Source organism: Acromyrmex echinatior, chromosome 7 (genome assembly GCF_024713525.1).
Source record: "Acromyrmex echinatior isolate Ae372 chromosome 7, ASM2471352v2, whole genome shotgun sequence".
Classification (NCBI taxonomy): Eukaryota; Metazoa; Arthropoda; class Insecta; order Hymenoptera; family Formicidae; genus Acromyrmex; species Acromyrmex echinatior.
Window position 1 is genome coordinate 3,985,330 of NC_141858.1, and position 22,071 is coordinate 4,007,400.

Consider the following 22,071-nt stretch of genomic DNA (forward strand, 5'->3'; position numbering starts at 1 on the left):
CTGAACCATTTTTTTGTACAAACACATCCCTACCTTTTAAAAGGGTGGTACGGGTGCTCTGAGACACTCGGTATATATACACATATACATATACACACATACATACATACGTACATACATATACATACACACACATATATATATATATATATATGTTATTTTATATATATGCATCAATAATTTACTAAATAAAATATATGTAAAAGACAGAACAGTGTAATTAAAATAATTATCTTCATTTCATATTCATATGTAAATAATATGGTATGTTTCTTGTTTAGGAAGAAATTATTTTAACAAAATTGAAATAACTAATATCATATTTATTTTATTATTTTTCCTCTCAAAACAAAAAATTTTGACCAGGGCACGTTTTAATTGATATGAGCCTGAGTAGGTCGATAATTCAGATCATTTCTATGGTTCAGCGACGCACTTTTCATGACAGCGCCGCTGTCGGAATATCGCGGAACTAAAATACTGCTCAGTTTCATGGCTTCACGTCAATTTCACTCGTAATATACAAACGAAATTTTCGGATGCATCTTTCTCTTAAACTAAAACTCCTACCGCGTTTCTAAAAGCATGAGATTGTTCGTTTAGGTTTTCCGCAATTCGCCAACTACTTTTCATGAACGTGCAAGATCTGAAACTCTTATATGCAACACATATTGTGATGTGTTGACTACATAAGCCAATAACAAAACTGTAAGTCTTTAATTTTCTTTCGTTTTTCGTATTCAAATGTAGCTCGCGATTTGCGTTGTTGTCGATACTTTAATTGTGGAGAAGGATTTTTCAGTCCATAAACACAGTTATGAGAAAGGTGCTTTTAAAATTTAATGATAAAACAGGACACTCCAGCATCCCCTTAATACCTAGCGAGATTTCTTTATAAGTATAAGTAATTTTTTGGGAAAAAGAGTGTTTATAGCTCATTCTTACAATTTGTTTTATATAATTGATTATGAAATCAGAGAAATTGATCATACTATTTCACTCTAACACAACATTTTATTATAAATTTATGTATTAAAGGGGATCTAAAATTGAGAATCGAAACGTTTATATTGACATTTATGTAAACCTCCAATAAAATAAATTCTCATATGTATAACTGGTGCTCGACTCAAATTGGCATTTTATATTTTAAGAAATTATTTTTATTTGCATATTGCAAATTTACAAACGCGTGGACATTTACAATTATTATAGTTAGTTTCAAAATTACCTATTATAATAATTGGAATTTTACACAAAAATTTTTTACAGTACTGTTTGATTCGAAGGGACGCATATTATGATTAGCAAAAAATTTTTCTCAAAGTCATATTTTTTGAGATTTCAAGGTCACCTCCACTTTTTTAAATGGAATTATATGATTTTTTACACAATGTAATTCTTCTAATTATTCTGGATATAAAAATATGAGAGACCGGAGATAAAAGTAACATTTGAATTGTTATAATATAACAGTTAAAATATAATATTTACATTTAAAAAATATGTATCTTTAGATGTAGAATTTATTGCAAAATTTTCTTTGATTTAATTTTTTTGTTTTTAATTTTTTTTTGTACTAATTTGTACCATTAAAAAAATTTTGTGCTCTATGCTGTTTTGAAAAAAAAAAACGTGGTGCTGCCAGATTAATATTAAGTTGGCAAAACCAATTTAAAAAAAAAGAAAAAAAAAGAAATAAAAAAAGAACTAAATAGAATCGAATTTGTACTAATTTGTATCACCAAAAGAAATTCTTCTAAATTATGCGTCATTTCCTAGAAAACGTGGCGCTGCTAATTTAATATTTAAGCTAGCGGGGCCATAAAAAAAAACAACACAAGGGCAAAAATGAACAAAATTGAATTTGTACCATTGAAAATAAGTTAATATTTTACATAATAAGTTAATATTTTACACCTGTGTGATTCCTTCATCTAAAAGCATGTAAATTATTTACATGGAACATTAAAAATTGTTGATGCACAAAAATTTCTCTTCATACATTTAAAATAATATTATGTTTTAATAATATTATACATCACATTTTCTCCTTTAACAAAAAAAATCATAACTTATAAAATAATTTTATAAATAATACATACATTCCTTTATTTTGCAGGAGATCTTATTATTTTTGAATTATTTACAACAACAATTAAGTCTCGAACCACATTAAATGATATTAAAAAATCTTGCAAAAATCCATTCAATAAAAATATATATAAATTACTCGGAATTGTTGGGTATAAAATTCTATAGTGATAAGAAACATACAATTAATGGGACATTACACAGTCATTTGTTGGAGAGCAGGTACATGGGTGGAATATAATGATTTGGAGAAAAAAGAAAAAATTATTAAAGAAAATGCAAAAGTAACTCCAGCGTTATTAATATATTATAAAGAACAATGAATGTTTATGTTTTTTTTTATATACTTTATATGTACTCTTGTGATTATTTTATTTTATAACATTTATAATATAATTTATATCGGATATGTAAACTGTATAATTATTTTTAATCTCCCAGCCATCATTAAGTCACTTATGTGAAATCCAACATTTGATTTACAAAAATGCTTGACTTAATTTAATGCTCATTAAAAATATTTTTTTCTTGAAGTCGAGATTCACATAGGTGCAAAATATTAACTTATTTTCAATGGTACAAATTAATACAAATTCAGTTTTGTTCATTTTTGCTTGTGTTGTTTTTTTTTATGGTCCCGCTAGCTTAAATATTAAAGCAATGCCTGTTTTCTGGGAAATGATGCATAATATAGAATTTCGTTTGGTGGTACAAATTAGTACAAATTCGATCCTATTTATTTCTGTTTTTATTTCTTTTTTCTTTTTTTTTTTAATTGGTCCTGCCAGCTTAATATTAACCTGGCAGCGCCACGTTTTTTTTTCGAAACGACACAGAGTACAAAATTTTTTTTATGGTACAAATTAGTACAAAACTAAAAATTCCAATAGGTCCGATTTGATTGTGCTCATTTGGTCCTGCCAGCTTTATAGAGCTACGAATGATTCAATGCCGATCTGTCTATAATTATATCATGCAGCAGCATACACATATTATAGTTTAAGAAATAATAATGATGTTACTATTGTCCCCTTGTTACTTTGGTCCCCAGTCTTTCTTATTAAAAATCAATAGTTTACGAGATATTTTACACCTTATTTTGATATATATTGACATAAAATGTTAAATAACTAAACTATTAATTTTTTAATAATCGTACTTTAATACTTTTATGAACAGAATAATGAGATAAATCAATTTCTGGAAAGAAAATACATAGCTGCTTATTTAAAAAATTATCCATTTTACATACATACATATTTTTTTCTTGAAGTCGAGATTCACATAGGTGCAAAATATTAACTTATTTTCAATGGTACAAATTAATACAAATTCAGTTTTGTTCATTTTTGCTTGTGTTGTTTTTTTTTATGGTCCCGCTAGCTTAAATATTAAAGCAATGCCTGTTTTACATACATATTTTTTTAAAGCAACTATGTGTTTTACAGCCAGAATAAAGTGTAAAGTATCTCGTAAACTATTGTTTTTTTGACATCACTACCTCTTAATACCTTTATATTATATTATTTTCCAAAATAATTAGAGGAATCATATTGTGTAGGGGAGACTGGGATCAGATGAATATAGAGGTAAGTAGAATAATCGAGGCTACATTAAAATCAAAACACGCGAGACATGCGTAAACGTGTCTGAGCACGCAGTAGCGACTGCCGCTAAATCTGTTGTAACATTTTGTTGTGAACACATCTATAATAGACGTTATGCCACAATTTTAAAAAATCGTACACATAAGTAAATATTTTTATTCTTAAAGTTTTTGTTTTATTATCCTATTATATATGATTGTCTGAGATATTTGATTTCTACTTAGATAGTAAGTGTAGTTCTTACTTAATAAAGTCCAACAAATTTTTTTTGTTTGTGTCTCTGTTATCGTATATATTGTTAATGTTTTTAAAAAATAAACGGATGTGGATAGTAGACTAACCATAGCATGGAACTGTACGACTCATTTAGTGATGACTCTTATAATACTTACTCAAAATTTTATTTCTTTAAAGAGATTTTCCTCAGTGGCAAATGTTATAAGTTTAATTCCCACAGGTCTAAAACTAAGCTTGAAAACTAAGCTTATTTGACGTGTTTTTGCACGAAATGAACAAATTTTGCAAAAAGAAGTATTGTTTGCCATGCGAAGCGAATGTTTGTGTTTAAAATATATTTTTATAAAAGTTTTATTAATATATAGCCAAAGATGTAGCTTAAAATACAATAATTTTTATTTTAATAATTTTAGTAGAATTACCCTGGTCCCGGGACTAATCAGATGGAATGCATTAGAAAAATGCATTTTTTTCATATTAGTTTCCTCTTATTATTAAAATATTATTAGGTAGTCAAATGTATGTAATAACTGGTAGAATTCATTTTTTCGATAAGTTTCTTAATTTTGTCTGTAAAAATTCGAAACTGAAAAATGAGTATTAGCTCCGGTCTCCCCTAAAAAATATCATACAATTCTGTTTAAAAAAGTGGAGATGACCTTAAAGTCTCAAAAAATATGACATAGAAAAAAATTTTTTGCTCATCATAATATGCCCCTTTGATTCGAGAGAGAATAACTTTTTCTTTGATATTTACTCATGTCATTAAAAACAATGGAGATATTTTAGATGATTAGTTAAAGAAAATACTCTGTATAAAAAATTAAGAAGTTGTAAAATTAAGTAATAGAACGTATATAATTATGAAATGTATAATGAATGTATATAGAATATACATTTGAATATACATTAGAATATAATACTTTAACATATACAATATTAGCGAAAACTCAATTTTTCAATTTTATTACATAATCATACTTCAATGCTATGAATATTTTATTCAATACTTACATAGTGTGCAATCTGAATAAATTTACGCCATATTGTATTTTAAGAGTTTCTTTGTAATTTAGTCCATAGTACTTTTATTAACCATGATGCGTACTGCAGTAAAGTAAGAACAGGATGTGTACAGATACTGTAATTAGAAATGCTTTAAATTATTTTCATATATATATATATATATATGTGTGTACACACACACACACACACACACACACACACACATATTGGGTATGGGAATAAGTTTCCGCCCATTGCAGGAAGATTAGTAGCATTGCTCGTGTGTTTGATAGAACGGCAAGACATGTTTTTGAAAGGTGTGTGTCCAAACTTTTGAGCCCAATAGATGGCATTTGTTCGAAGCGTAACAAAGAATAACTTTTTTTGCGTTGAAGATGTCGGAATTTATTCCAAAAAAGCAACATTTGCGGGAAGTTTTACTCCATTATTTTATTTTAAAGAAAAGTGCTGCGGAAACACATCGTTTGCTCGTAGATATTTACGGTGAGCATGCTCCATCGAAAACTAGTTGTAAAGAATGGTTTCGGCGATTCAACAGTGGTGATTTTGACGTGCGTGACAAAGAACGCGAAGGTGCACCGAAAAAATTTGAAGATGCAGAATTGCAAGCATTACTCGAAGAAGATTCGTGTTTATCGCTCGATAGATTGGCAAAAGAATTAAATGTTGATAGATCCACTGTTGGAAAATGTCTACACGCAATGGGAATGATGCAAAAAGAAGGAAATTGGGTGCCATACAAATTGAAAGAGAGAGACATGGAAAGACGTTTGATCATCTGCGAGATGCTTCGTCAATGACAACAAAGGAAGGAATTTCTACATCGTATCGTAACTGGCAATGAAAAATAGATCTACTACGATAACCCTAAACGCTTGAAGGCATGGGTGATGCCAGGTGAACCAGGTCCATCAATGCCAAAACGAAATATCCATGCTTCGAAGATTATGTTGTGCATCTGGTGGGATTAAAGAGGTATTATATATTATGAGTTGCTCAAACCGTCCGAAACCATCACTGGCGATCGTTATCGGCTACAACTGACACGTTTAAACCAAGCTTTGAAAGAAAAATGATCGGAATGGGACAATAGGCACAACAAACTGATTCTGTTACATGACTAGGCCACACGTTGCAAAACCGGTCAAGAAATACTTGGAAGGAGTAAAGTGGGAAATTCTGCCCCACCCGCCATATTCACCGGACATTGCCCCTTCAGATTTCCATTTGTTCCGATCCATGCAGTCGGCCCTTTCTGGAAAACGATTCAATTCTTATGAAGGTATCAAAAAATGGCTTGATGAATGAATTACTTCAAAAGAACCAGATTTTTTCATTCGAGGAATCCGTTTATTACCGGAAAGGTGGGAGAAAGTTCGCTTCCGAAGGAGCATACTTTGAATAAACTCACTTGAATAGATTTGTTTAAATAAACACATCTTTTTCATTTAAAAAGGGAGGAAACTTATTCCCATACCCAATATATATATATATATAAAATCAGTACAAAATTACCGTTAAAAAGATAAATGAGCGCTAAAAGTACGCGAACCTAAAGAAAAAGCTTTTGTATCAAATTAAAGAATAATGCTCAAAGTGATATTATTTTATCACTACAATAAACTGGAATCAGTCACGACTCGTCGTATTGTAAATATTTCTATCTGTCACTCTCGCGGTTTTGGAGTCATAATTTCGATATCGAGGTGTAGATTCTCTGTTCATTATTTCTTATTTCATGTTTCGCTGTGGCGCATTGTTACTTGTGCAAAGTATTTCGTATTAGTACAATTCTTTATAACATCTAAGTAATTCTTTGCTTCGTAAATACTTCTCTAAACACCATTATCGTGCGTTGTAGGGGATGCTGATGTAGGGGATACCCGAGGGTGACCGATGTGAACCTGGCGCCCAACTTTATCAAAAATAAAAATTAACACCATAGTGCGTTTGTACTTCGTTTGTAGTACCTGTTTTATCTATCATTATTTCGTTTGTACCTCAAACAGTTAAACAAAAAGTGAAAAATAAAAAATGACCAGCGCTCAACTTTAAGGTTTTTTAATCTCATTTATGCCATTCGAAAGAGAATCGTTCATACCCGTTTGTACATCTTTTATTTTCGTTTGTACCTCAAAGTTCGGAGATACAGCGTTTTTTAATTTTTGCACAATCGCCAATTGAGAAATCACTCATTTTAAAACATATCGAGATGCGACCAATGGCATTCAAAAGAAAATCGTTTGTACTTCTTTTATTTTCGTTTGTACCCTCAAAGGGTTCGGAGATACAACGTTTTTCAATTTTTGCGCAATCCCTATATAGCGAACTTACAAGTGAGTACAAACGATTTTCTATCGAATGCCGTTGATCCCGTTTCGATATTTGGAAAATTGGCTAAGTTTGCTATATCGGTTCAAGAGCATTATGTTCTTTGAGTGATTAGGCTATTAATTTATTTTATACTAATATTATTTACTATTATATAATATGTATATTTCTATGTTCATGCGTTTATTATACTGCAATTTGCTTCAACTGTATGTCGCCGGCCGTTACTTTTTTAATTTCGTATGTAATATATGATTCTTGTGCTACGTGTTTTGTTTTTTGTCTTAGACTTTCACTTTAACGTTATCGTTATATTATTTACGTTCCATACGTGTTATTTGATACTTATAGGGAAACATTTTTTTATTTTATATTTATACCTATATTTTACACTTATATTTATATTTTATTTTATACTTGTATCTATTTTTTTATACTTATATCTATATCTTCATTACAGAAATTGCTGGAAATAATTTCCTTCCGCATCGATGCATGCTTCGCATCGATGTCGCATGGATTGTCGAAGACGTTCAAAAATTCTCGGAGTATTTTTTCACACGAAGCGGTAATACGATTTCGGAGTACTTCCACAGTCGCAATAGGAGTATCACGAGAATCTTAAGATATCCCCATAAATAAAAATTCAAAGGATTCAAATCGGGAGAACATGCAGGCCAAATAATGATTCTCCTCTACCAATCCATTTATTGATGTAATTATTATTCAGACACTCTCGAGCAGTGCGGATAAAATGTACTGGAGCTCCATCATACACATTTGATTGTATCTGTAATGGAATGTATTCTAACTATTTCTATTAGAGAGAGTTGCGTTTCCAAAAATTGTCTGTAGTTGTTACCATTAAGTGTAGGTGGAACAAAAATTGGTCCAAGAAGGAAATCTTCAATAATACCAGTCTATACATTGCATGAAAACTTAAATAAAATATAGATATAAATATAAAATATAGATATAAAAATTATCAGAGAGAAACCTGAGAGAGGACATGCCAGCCCAAAACCTATAATCGCAAAATGCTGCCGCGCATTACTGCCCCCTAAAGTGAATGTAATATAGCGCTGATAGTAATACGTCCACATTTCTGAGGGTAATATGTCCACTTTCCTGGGAGTAATACGTTCACTTTTCAACTCCAGATGAAAAATAAATCGATACTTAGTTTATATAATCGTGCTACATTCACAAATTGTGCATCAGAAATATTCATCTCTGCAATCTACATGCGCGTGATGTTTATTTCGCTTAAAAGCATTAACACCAAGGTTATATTATATTTTTACAAATGTGTTAATACTTATATTTTAAATAAGCTGTGTGTGTACATATGAATTAAATTGTATTTCAAGCATTTCATTTTTATTGAACACATTTTTACAGTTTATTTAGTTTGTTATTATTTTCTTATTACAATACTAAAATTTGAAAAATATATAATAACAAAATTAATCTAAACTTTTTTTTGTATAAGTTCTTTAAGTATTTAAAATGCAAATATAAGTTACATTGCAAAAATTAGGTGTTTAAAAAATAAGGAAACAATATATAATATTTTGTTAACAATAACATAAATTAAGAGTTGATGAGCCAAGCTAGTTAATTATATGTATGCTTGTAATTATAAATTTTTATATACAAAAATTTAAACAATGTCAAGAGTTTCAATCCGAAATATTTTGTTTATTTACAGAGCTATTTACAAGCTAAAACGTTACTCTATCGAGTGATATAAATGTCAATTTAAAAAAAAATAGAATATATATGCATTTGAGCTAAAAATATAATATTATTTTCCTTCTATAACTATTGCGCAATGATTACAATAAAAGTATAGTCATATTTTTAATTCAAATTTATATATTGTATATTCCACTTTTTTAATAAAATTCATAATTATATCATTCGATAGTGGAAAATTTTAGCATTAGAAATATCTGTATCTTTAATTGCGGTATGATGATTTGTAACGCAGTTAAGAGTTGGAATGTTTCTTTTTACTTAACCCGCGAGTAATACAGAACAAAAAATCGTAGAGACATTTTTTAAAAACAAATTTTTAAGGAAAACTTTGAGCTTTCACGACAGATTGTCAAAAACTTCGCAATAAATATATCTTGTATATAACTTTGAGTTAACAAAATTTAAAATAAATTTTCTGAACAACTTAACTAATAAATTTTTTGAACAATTTAACTAACTATTATTTAACAGACAATTAATTATTTAACAGACAATTGCGAAAGCATATTATATAAATGTGTGCGAGAGCGCACCGCGCGGAAAGATTCGAGTGAGAGAACGGCACAAGGTTGATATGATGCACGACAGTAAAGAGAACTCCGTTTCTTTTAATTTAACAAAAGAATTTTCTTTAATATAATCAGTTACAGAGTCAAAGAATATAATTAATTAAAAATTAGATTAACAAAATATCAAATGCGGTCACCTTTTCCAAAATTGTATTTGGAATCGCGGTGATGGAAAATCTCGGCGATTTTCTCGGAAAGAGTCGTTTTATCGCGATTTCACTAAGCGGTTAGCGCGGCGATTTAACGAAACGGTATAGTAGCGAGACTAGGATTCTAAGAACTCGAAGAACTTTTAGAAATAAGAACTCTGAGAAGTCTAAGAATTCTAAGCGGTGTAGACGGTATAAGCGGTGTAGACTATTTTAGCAATCTGCGCAATCTGCTCAATCTGCCTAGAGGACCGGCGAGATCGAAGCATTTATTACTTCCGGTCCGGGCCTTCTTCTTGGGAGAAATCCAATTAAATTTAGCCACAATCGTAATTATCACGTGGCATTGGTTGTACAAAATTGATTGGCGCTTTCGATTCTTTTCTAGCGACGTTCAACGTAACAGTCATGCGCGACAGAAAATCCGTACGAGGGATTGGTGACAGCGCGTGACGTATTCGTCGGAGCGCGGCGCTCGCGTGCGCGAATCGAATTGTTCTAGAACTTTCGATGTTCCGTTGCCGGTGCCTGTTTGCGTGTACCGAATTGTTTTGAAAAGACTAAAGAACAATGAATCTCTGACTTTGATGAGGCTTAAAGTCAGGCTCGAGATGAAATCACGAGCTCGCCTTGTGCGTGCGTTCAATAACAATTACTGTCGGTCGACCGAAGGAATTCTTACCTTTTTTTTGAATTACCGATCTCGAACAAAATGCAATAGAAAAAAGAAAAAAATGTTATATGAGGTTTCGTTAGAAATGCTTTAAAAGTAGGATTCGATAAAATAATTGATACGACTTATTTAAAATAAAAAATAAAAAATAAATTCCAAAAACTTATTTAAAATATTAAATAAGGAATAGGTCACAAGAAATTATTTAAGATATAAAATAAGAAATAGGGCCTGAAAATGCATTTATTTATTTAAAATATAGAATAATTTTTATTTAAAATACAAAAATAACTTGTCTTTTATTTTAAATAAAGAGAGAGAGAAGGTTTTCGAAAATATAAAATAAATTTTATTTAAAATACAAAAATAACTTGTTTTTTATTTTAAATAGGTTTTCAAAAGCTGTTTCTTATTTTAAAAAATACAATAAATTTTAGACTTACTTAAAATATAAAGTCCGAAATATGTATTTTACATAAACGTTTCAAATAATATTTAAATAAAAAATATTTTGATGAAAATATATTATATTTTAATGAGTTTGTTTATTTAAATATACGAATATACATATCTAAATATAATGTTTCAGTTTTTTCTTTACAGCTACAGTCTATAATTTGGAAGGAAAGAGTTAATACTATTAAGTATCAATTATACGCTGTAGCTATAAAAAAAAACTGAAACATTATATTAGGTATACAAATAAGTTTCCGCCGTTTTTTATCAAAAATTAAGCATTTATTGTGAAAGAACGATACATAATGTTTTATTGATATAAGTCAAAATGTAAGTGCAAGTTCTTTTTGCGTTTGGCACGAATCTTCATTCAATAATACTTCCAATTCCGCGTCTTCGTACACTTTCGGCCTTCCGCTACGTTCTTTGTCTTTGACGTCAAATTCATCGTTCTTAAATTTTTGAAATCTTAAATTTTTGAAACATTCACGACAACTTCTCTCACTTAAGGCAGCCTCACCATATGCTTCTACAAGCAATCGATGAGCCTCAGCTGCAGATTTCTTCAAATTAAAGAAGTAAATCAAAAGTTTCCGCAAATGACGCTTATTCGGCTCAAAATTCGGCATTTTCGCACAAAAAAAATATATGATGCTGATACAAAATCGCTAGTATTTCAAGGTTATGTTGTTGACAGATGTTCAACCTTACGATATAATGTTTTACATCAGACAATTTTAACCATAGCTTGCTAGTGGCGCCGTCTTTTGTCAAACGGCGGAAACTTATTTGTACACCTAATATTTAGATATATATGTATATTCGTATATTTAAATAAACAAACTCATTAAAATATTTTTTATTTAAATACTATTTTCCAGGTCAAAAAATCAACATGGATTTATTATAAATAAATATTATACTAAATAACTGTTTAATTTTTTTTTTAATGTTTACTTTAAATAAATTTATTTGAAATAAGACCGAGCCCTGTTTAAAAGTTATAAACAGTTATAATGGAACATAAAATAGAAAACAATAGATTTTACATTGCGCTAAATATGTAAACGTACATTTCATATATGGAAAGATCGAATGTGTTTATCTCGTGCGAATATTAAAATCATATTTACTATCTTTAAATGATTCAATATCATTCCAATCTGTGTATAAATATATGATTTATTCGTTCAGTTGTAAGACGACAACTATACTTAAAAAGATTATATTATAGTTGTTCCTATCGTAAAATAGTAACTGCCATTCGAATATGAATGTTTTCACTCACATGCAAAAAACCTGGCTACTAAGTTTTTTCACAAATTTTTTGTTACGTCCAAATTTCGGAAATAGGTTAAAAAAAGAGGGAATAGGAAGGATGGAGTGTGACGGAAGGACGTTAGAGCAGATGCTTTGTCTCACACGGGGGAAGGGGATGGAGCGAACGCACTTAAGTGATTCCGAAACGTAGGTCAACGTCTCGATAAGATGATATGACTCAATTTAAAAAATTATACGATCGTGAGTCCTATTTTGGGTCAAGGAATTTAATCCTTTTAACCCGGGACAGGACCATGTGCGAACCTATGCTAACGCAATATTTGTACGAGGGAGTAATAAAAAATATCACGAGAAATTTATTCTAACAGGCACACGTATATATATTTATACATATTATATATATATATATTGTGCGAGAGCGAATCAAAGAGAGAGCGATGACGTGAAATTTTAGAGTGATGCGGCGTTTGTCTAATTGTCTTTCTCGCTATTTCAAATCCGGCTCGAAGAACCAAAAAAATGTGCGAGAGCGCACCGCGCGGAAAGGTTCGAGTGAGAAAACGGCACAAGGTTGATATGATACGCGACAGTAAAGAGAACTCCGTTTCTTTGTAATTTAACAAAAGAATTTTCTTTAATATGATCAGTTACAGAGTCAAAAAATATAATTAATTAAATATTATAATAGATTAACAGAATATTGAATGCGGTCACCTTTACCAAATGATATTTTGGTATTGCGGTAATGGAAAATCTCGGCGATTTTCTCGGCACTTCTCGAAAGATTCGTTTTATCGCGATTTCACTAAGCGGTTAGCACGGCGATTTTACGAAGCGAGATTATGACTTTAAGAACTCTAAACGGTGTAAACGGTGTAAACGATGTAAACTATCTAAGCAATCTGCCCTAAGGGACGGCGAGATCGAATCATTTATTACTTTCGGTCTGGGCTTTCTTCTTGGAAGAAATCTAATAAAAATTTGCCACAATCGTAATTATTACGTGGCATTAGGTGTACAAACTTGATTGGCGCTTTGGATTCTTTTCTAACGACGTTCAACGTAACAGTCATGCGCGACAGAAAATCCGTGCGTGGGATTGGTGACAGCGCGTGACGTATTCGTCGGAGCGCGGCGCTCGCGTGCGCGAATTGAATCGTTCTAGAACTTTCGATTGTCCGTTGCCGGTAACGACAACTTGTTTGCGTGTAACGAATTGTTTTTAAAAAGAACAAAGAACGACGAATTCGATGATTTTAACGAGGATTAAGATCATGCTCGAGATGAAATCACGAGCTCAATTTATGCATGCGTTCAATGACAATTAATGTCGGTCGACTGAAAGAATTCTTGCTTTTCTTTCGAATTACCGATCTCAAACATATATATATATATATATATATATATATATATATATATATATATACATACATATATGTGTGTGTGTATCTATTTTTATTATAATAAAAAAAATAAATTTAATCAGTTTGTTAACAAATAGCTCAATTTTATGCTATTCTAAGATTTTACATTTTTACGTTATAATAGTTATCCGGTACTTAATAGTTAATTATGGTGTGAATATGCTGGGATGTTGTGTGGGAATAGTGACTCAATGGATAAGTCAGAGTTCTTTTGACAAGCCCACGCTTGTCGTGTGATGTGATAAAGAAATTTATAATCGAGACTTAATTTGTAACTGTAAATATAATATTTATTTCACGAGCACAATTTTATATGACCGTACAGGACGAACACCTCTATTGATCTGTTAATATAATATTTCTTTTTTTATTATTTTTTTACGCTGCTAGGCAACTCGTTACCAACACAATCCTTAAGCTTACTACGCTCGCTGCGCTAGTGAGGCATTAAGAATTCCCCACAGTTGGTAACTGTCCACGACATTTAGTGCGGGTCTAAATTACTAAATATAAAAAAAGTGCTGTTAGAATTATGTAGGTGCGTACATGCGTGCGTGTGTGTGCGTGCGTACGTGTGTGTGTGTGTGTGTGTGTAAAATTAATTAATTAATTCAGTTTATAACAGGCGCAGTTACAAATACTAATAACATTATGATACACATAAAAAGGGATAATATGTAAAAAAATTTGTATTAATATGATTGATTTAATTATATATATTTCAAGGTATATTTTAAATATTTACACTTCAAATAGAGATATAAAGCGGAATTCAATAAATCTATTGATACTGTAAGATAAATATTTTACTGATTAAATATGTCCCAATGATTTTATTTGCGTGTTTATTAAGATTAATAAATAGGAGAAAATGATAAACTAGAAACAGTGTGTGTTTCATGAAGAATCTATAACGAAATATGATTTCTCACTTAAGTATGTGAAAGGAATGTCAGTTTATCATTTTATCCTATTTATCTTAATAATTATCTTAATAATTATCATTATATTAATTAGTAATTACTTTATAATTAGTAATACACAATTCACAATTCACAATTTTATCTACCTGTAAATTTTCAGCCGCTTCAGTTAATAAATTCTTTTGTTGTAAATTTTACTAAACCTTTCATTGTTGTGATACGAGCAACTAATCTATTGCGAGCTTGCTGCAAAGTTTTTATTTTTTATTATTGTTGTTTGTTAGTCCATTTTACTAGCTGCAAAGTCCTTCCAGCTTTCCTAGGTGTAGCTCTGATTGCATTAAAAAACGAGGATCATGTATAGTAGTGTCACGTCTTCATAGGTGTTTGCCAGTTTGAGCCTAAAGTAGCTTCTTTTCTCACATGTGTGGACAGTTCACTATTGACAACATGTAATAATCTTTCAGTTTTTGTAGCTGAGTCTAGTGTTCTAATATGATTGACACAAGATATAGCCTATGGAGGTGTTTGGCACTTCAACAATTGAATATTATCACAACTTTGCAGAGTACATTGAGCATCTATCATTAAAGTATCTAAAAAGTCATCAATCATTAAGTAATTAGTTATTTTCAATTCATTTTAAGCAAATGTACGTAAAATCAGTATTATTCATTATTGCTTACTAACTGATACATTGCAATGGATGTTTGTATTGTCAGTAGCATTATATTTCTACTATCATAAACTTTGTTAAGAGCAGAGTTTGATTGTTCAGATATTGTCTTCTTCTTTATATAAACAGACAGTATACCATTGGGTTTTAGCATTATATCTTTATTAAATTTTTTCTTCAATTCTTCACGAAAATGATTTGAACATAATCTAGTAGCCGTGTTCAAAATACAAGTTATGTTCATCGATTTCACAGAATTCTAGCTACTGCTTATGAATTTCCTTTAGTTTAGGACATCTAGCAATCCATAATTAATTGTATAATTTATAATATATATGAAAAAATATTGTATTATATTTATTAGTCTTTATTAAACTGGCACAAAACCTAATTTATATGTTTTATCACATTTTAGGCTTTACATAATAAATATTTACTTATACATGATAGGAAACAGATTTCTTGCGATTTCCGCATAAAATTCAATACACTGATTTGGAATATGTGATAAACATTTTATTACCAATTGATATTTCAATATATTGCTATATTCACTGATTTTCACGGAGCAGTAAGCAGTTCAGACATTAAGTACAGAAAGTGTCGAAACTGTGGTCCAAGTGATTCTGACACATACGCAGAGAGGACGAGTATCATTCTATAGCTTTCTTTCTCACACGGATTTTGAACACTTTCGAACTAAAGGAAACAATGCAATTCCTCCTCTATGTCTATATATTCAAAGACTGGGACTAAGAAAGGATAGGGGGAGGAAAACAGGTATAATGGCCTCTAGTGGTTGTCCGATTATTACGCTTCTAACGCGCTTGGGATCTGCGAAAATCTAAGGTGAAAGTATTTGAAGGAAGGGGTTCTGTGGAAATTTGGAACCGAGAAAAAAAGGAAGATAATGAATGGAGATTACCGTAGTGGAAGTAGTAACGAAGGGAAGAGGGACTTCAGCTTGAATCAGCAGCAGAAGCGGGATGGGAAGAGGGAGGAGTATCGGGAAATATTCGTTGGATTAATCGTGACGAGATTGATTCGGCAGAGGAAGGAGATCGAGGGGAGGAATTCCTATTGGATGAATACTATTGTCGTTATCATTATTATTATTATTTTGACTATTATATATATCATTATTAATATTATCGTTACTTAAGCTATTAGCGTTAGTCTTATTACTATTAATAGCATCATTATTCATATTATTGACGTATGTTTGATAGGCCTCGTCTAAAAGCCGACGTCTAGGGCCTCCTTGCAGCGTTAGATGTGTAGGCGTTTAGCCGCGCGGAAAAGGCGTGTACGTGATCGATCACTCACTACAATTTTAAAATAAAAAAAACTTGTTTAATTGTCAGACTCTACGTAGGAAAAGGGAAGGGAGAGTGAAATTTGCGGATTAGGTAGAGTTCTAGTAAGTAAAGGATACAGATTTCGAAGAAATCGATGAATGTGGGAGGATAAGGATGTTAGGTGAGCTGTGGAAATGAAAAAAAACTAAGAGTGCAGAGAAAAATTGTTTAAGAGTTTTCCTAGAGAGTGATCTGGATTATTTTCCGAAGTAAGTATTTAAAAGGAGAGATTTACTCTGCAAGTGTCGACTTTTCGAAGAGGACTGCCGGAGGCACAGTCCGATGCTCAGCATAGTCCGATCTCTGTGATTGTACGATTCCAAGGGGAAGATTGATCTAGCGATTTGGAAGCTCCGGTCGAGACATTTGATAGTAATGAGCGATCAAGATTGCTTGATCGAACTGATCGCGGCTCATCACTAAAATCGGTGGAACGATATGGTTGCGGGCCGGCAGAGTGTCGGGTTGCTGAATAATCGGTATAGTCGCAAATACCGGCAAAGTTTCGTGTCGAAGAGTTTGATTGCTTGACTGTTCGTGAAGAGGCTCTTTTTTATATTTGCAAGCTAGTCATGCCAGGTGCAGACCTCGCATATGCTATTGTCTAATCTAAGATTAGGATTAAGAATATCGGTTGTGAAATGGGATATTGAGATATATGTCTAAGACAACTTCCATCATCGACCATTTGCCGGATGTTCAATAGTTTAAAGCCACATGTGTCATTTATTACAGACAACTGCTGTTTCAGTTTGTAATTCTTAATCTATTTTTATCTTTATCCTCGGGATAAAGTTCATCTATTCGGCAACAACTTCGTCCTGAGTGGATTATTAATCTTATAAAGGCAAATATTATTCAGCTCGTCGCTATTGTAACTTCTTATAATAGAAAAAAATGGTCTACAGGTATTGCTTGTTATTAACTTTTATAGTGATGACGAAAATCTAATTTACCTAAATACATCTAATTCTAATCGAAGAAAAGAACTGTGGAGTCTGGACGTAACATTTTAATATATTCAAATGGCAATAATTCATTGAATAATGATCGTAATGAGATGTTTAAGAAAGCCTTTAAAGCTTAAAATCTCTACTTTCGAAATCGGTGATTGATATTTCAATCTAACTTTTATGAAGCTATATGAACACAAATGGATATCCGTTAAATGTGAAAATTTTATACAAATTTTTAAAAAAGTCTATGGCGTGAAGTGAAATTCACACAAAAATGGTTTACTGCAATTGAAAGAGTGAATCTTTATCTTCAATTTGCTTTTTTATTGAGCGTTGTGAACGATTTTTTTTCACTGAGTTGAACGTTGAAGTAAAATGATCTTTTGCTTTAATGTTGAATAAAAAAAGCAAATAAAAGATAAAGATTTATAATAAAATTTTTGCGTACAAAAATGATTTAAAGTATTTGAAAGTTAGTTTTAAGCTTTAAAACGCTTATTTCAAACATTGCTTTATAATCATTTTTCGCAGAGATACGTAAATTTTGATTTTGACCTTTTTAAAGCTAATTTTAAATAATCCTTTAATTTCAAGATAAAATAACTTCGTCAAAAATGTTCATAACAAAATTAAAAAAAAAACATTTTAAAGGTTGAAATTTTTACTTTTGAAATCGGTAATTGGTATTTCAATCTGACTAATTCTTCATGGAGTTATGTGGACACAAATGGATACCCGTTAAATGTGAAAATATTCTACAAATTTTACAAAAGTCTATGGCGTGAAGTAAAAATCTCATAAAAACTCGGTTTTCAACAATCGAAAGTGTGAACCTTTATCTTCAATTTACTTTTTTATAGATTTATGTACGATTTTTTCTCACCAAATTATTCAATATTGAATAAAAAGAATCGTTTTCGCTTCAACGTTGAATAACTCGATGAAAAAAAATCATACAGAAGTCTATAAAAAAGCAATTAAAAGTAAAAATTCACTCTTTCGAAAGTTGTAAACCCCATTTGTGCACAATTTTTAATTGACTTTGTGGAACTTCACAAATTTTATAAAAAATTTTGAGAGAATTTCTGCATCTTCACTTATGTTTGTGTAACTTTACATAATATCAGTACGATCGTTTTTTAAAGTACCGATCTGGAAAGTAGAGATTTCAATGTTAATTTCAATGTTTAAAAGGCTTTTTGAAACATTTCGCTTCGATAATTTTTCATTGAGTTATTGTTATTTAAAAATATTAAAAATTTTTGAAAAAACTTAGTGGTCAGGCTTTTTAGGTGTGAGGCGTATGCGTGCGTGCTTGTGTGTGTTTATTAATATATTTACGTTAAATGTGATCAAGAAAAATCGTAAGGAAATTAAGAAGTAACGTATAGTTGAAACTCTATACTTTTGGGTAAAAGTATCAAATTTTTTTGAAATTACTTTTTATCGAGCTGTAAACTGTTGAATGTACATAATTTTAAATATCATATAATAATGAGATCTTTGTTAAGATATAGAACCACAAAAAATTTTTTTTTGAAAAACAGCCAAAACTATGTTACATTATAAGTTTCAAGCTTTAAATCGTTTTTTTATTTTTGTCTGCGATGACTTCTTACCGAATTTTAATGATTTGATATTTGTGCAATTTTGAACGCTTTGCAAGTGTCCTTTGTTGAATATTTTACATTACATCTTACTTGTGTAACATCGAAGCTATTAAACAATTATTAAGAATGTCTGCAATAATACTATATATCCGATACTGTACTACAAATATAAACACATTGTTATAAAATATATTTTAATACGGAAGTTTGTTTCAACAAAATAATACTTTACATTTTGATAGATCCGATGTCGAATGTTCTCTTTCTATTTATTAAATAACTACAATGTGTCTGAAAATATGATCAATCAATGTGATACGTAATCCCAAACGAAATGAACTATATGTGCGCAGCCATAATGAAATGTGAAATTAATTATATATAGGAATATATATCATTTAATTTCTCTTCGAAACGAGAAAATAGTTTTCGGTACATTTTATCTATTCTATCGATTGCAAAATATTAGATCTATTTTCTGTGGCTGAACCAGTGTACACTTTTTGAATCTAAAATAAGATGGATATGTTTAATATTTGGCAAAAGCAAAAATCAAAAAAAGTTTTAGTGTAATACAGATATAAAAAAAGAATCTGTTATTTAATAGTATTTAAATATAACTTGCATTCATTTTTTATTATCTCGCTTCTAATGTCACAATTTCGGGTAGCAATAGCGGAGCATTAAATGTGAGAATGGATAACTTTGCATTAAAATAATTGAATGAGAGAAAGAGAGAGAGAGAGAGAGAGAGAGAGAGAGAGAGAGAGAATCGATTTAATTTAATTAAAGTCAAATAAAAACGATAGTTCGTGCTGGAATAATTCGACATAAACATTTAAGAATAATTCTTAGACACTAATGAAGAATATCAACTTTTAAGAAAACTTACATTTTTTTTCCTAAAACTACAATTACAAGTGTCTAGAGAATTCTTTTCAAATATGGATACACAAGTTTGTTTTAGTTTTCGAAATGCTTTTGAACCCTTTTTCGTGCAATTTGATCAAATTTGAATAAAAGATTGTAATTATATATAAAGTTATGCGTTTCCTCCGTCTCTAGATCGATTCTTGAAATGTCAACTTTTCGTGAACCTTGCAGTTCATTTCATCAGGGCGAGGAGCAGCCTGATACTGAGCTGTTCCTGCGGGCTTCCTTTTTTATTACACTACTTGTTGGAGTGGTGGGGGAAAAGAAGAGAAGGGGACAAGAGGAGGTGAGAGAAATTGGTCGATCAATAACCGAGAGAAAGGTTTTCCATATTTTATTTATGTTGTAGCCATTATCTCTATTAAATTGTTAGAGTGTTTTTGTATCTCTATGGCTTCTGTATATTTTCTTGGAAAGTATGATGTAATGTTGTGGTCGTTTTGTTAAACAGTATTTAATGTCTTATTTCGATGTTGTGTTCTGACTGCGTTCTTAGCGTGTTTTAGCCTGACATCACGTTGGTGTTCCTTTATCCGTAGGTTGACCATTCTCCCAGTTTCTCCAATGTATACTTGTCCCCAGGAACAAGATATTTTGTATATTCTTGCGGAGCTGAGTGGAGGTCTATGATCTTTAGGATTTCTTAAAATTTGTCTTATCTTTTTGAGTGGTTTGAAAATAGTATCGGATATTGTGTTTAATATCCTGCCAATCCGATCTGTTGTTCCTTTGATATGGGAGAATGGATAGGATTCTTTAGTCTGATTGTGTACCAGAGACCGTTGTCTTGTTTGCATGTTTATTGATTGTTTCGATTATGTCTTTTTTGTTGTGTCCGTTTTTTTAAGATTAATTTTAAGTAATTGAATTCTGTCTGTAGATGAAAGATAGTGAAAGCTCTATGTACAAGTGAATTGATTGCAGATTGTTTTTGTACTGGGTGGTGGTGTGACTCGGCATGTAGGTATCTATCTGTGTGTGGTTTTTTATACATTATTGATGGCCTAAGGTACCGTCAGCTTTCTTAGAGACAAGAACATCTAGGAAAGGGAATTTTTCATTTTCCTCTATGTCTATAGTGAAGTGGATATTTGGATGTTGATTGTTGAGGAAAATAAGGAATTTACGGAGTTCAGCTCTGCTGTGTCTCCATATCACGAATGTGTCGTCTACATAACGGAATCAAACTTCTGGTTTTTTGAGCGTTTTTTCCTGAGAGCCTCTTTTTCAAAATGCTCCATGAAGATGTTGGCGATTACAGGAGAAATAGAAGAGCCCATTGCCGCTCTTGAAGTTTGTTCAACAACTTGAAGGTTGTTATAGGAGAAGTAAGTGGTTGTTAAGCAATGTTCTATTAGCGGGATGAGATCGGAGGGGACTTCATGTGAAGCCTTTATTATGTTTAATGTGTCTTTTATTTGGACTTGTGTGAAAAAGATTCTACATCGAAATTTACAAGCAGGTCTGTGGAACGTCGGATTTTTTTGAGCTTTTATATGAAGTCCGTTGAGTTAGTTATGTGTGATTCGGATTTTCCAGTGAGAGATTGTAGTATTTGTGCTAGGAAGCGGGATAAGTTGTACGTCGGGGAATGTATGGCGCTGACAATCGGTTTGAGGGGAATGTTTGTACTTTTGGTAATCCATATAGTCTTGGTGGTAGAGGATTTGTAGGTTTTAATGTTGATTTTACTGGGAATGTTGCTTTTTTCCGCGCAGAACACTAAGATCTTGGTATTCTGCGCGATTGTATTAGTTGAATCTTTGTGAAGCTTTTTATATTCTTTGTCCGAGAGAAGGTTCTTTTTCTTATAGTCTGATGTGTTCACTGTCATGTGTGATTACTGTGTTGATTACTTTGTCGGCTGGAAGCACGATGATGTCAGGTCTTAGAGGTTCAATCGCTCTTGTCTAGTGATGTTTGATGGAGGGTATTTGGCTTTAGAAAGGATATTGGTTACCTGTCTGTGGATATTATCTGCTTGTTCTGATGAGAGTCGGTAGATAG

At 31.2% G+C, this 22,071-nt stretch overlaps 1 protein-coding gene across 2 annotated transcripts in view; it reads right to left on the reverse strand.

Moving 5' to 3' along the window:
- Nucleotides 1-2,710: 2,710 nt before the first annotated feature.
- The window catches only part of LOC147909020 (odorant receptor 4-like), a 162,845-nt gene continuing 143,484 nt past the window's right edge, over nucleotides 2,711-22,071 (reverse strand). The window contains exon 6 of one of the 2 annotated variants that reach the window (XM_087408326.1): nucleotides 2,711-5,079. In XM_087408326.1, coding sequence (XP_087264452.1) covers nucleotides 5,011-5,079 — 69 coding nt within the window. In that variant the 3' untranslated portion in view covers nucleotides 2,711-5,010. Of the gene's footprint in view, nucleotides 5,095-22,071 lie in introns of both variants that reach the window. The other variant, XM_087408327.1, reaches the window with a different exon arrangement.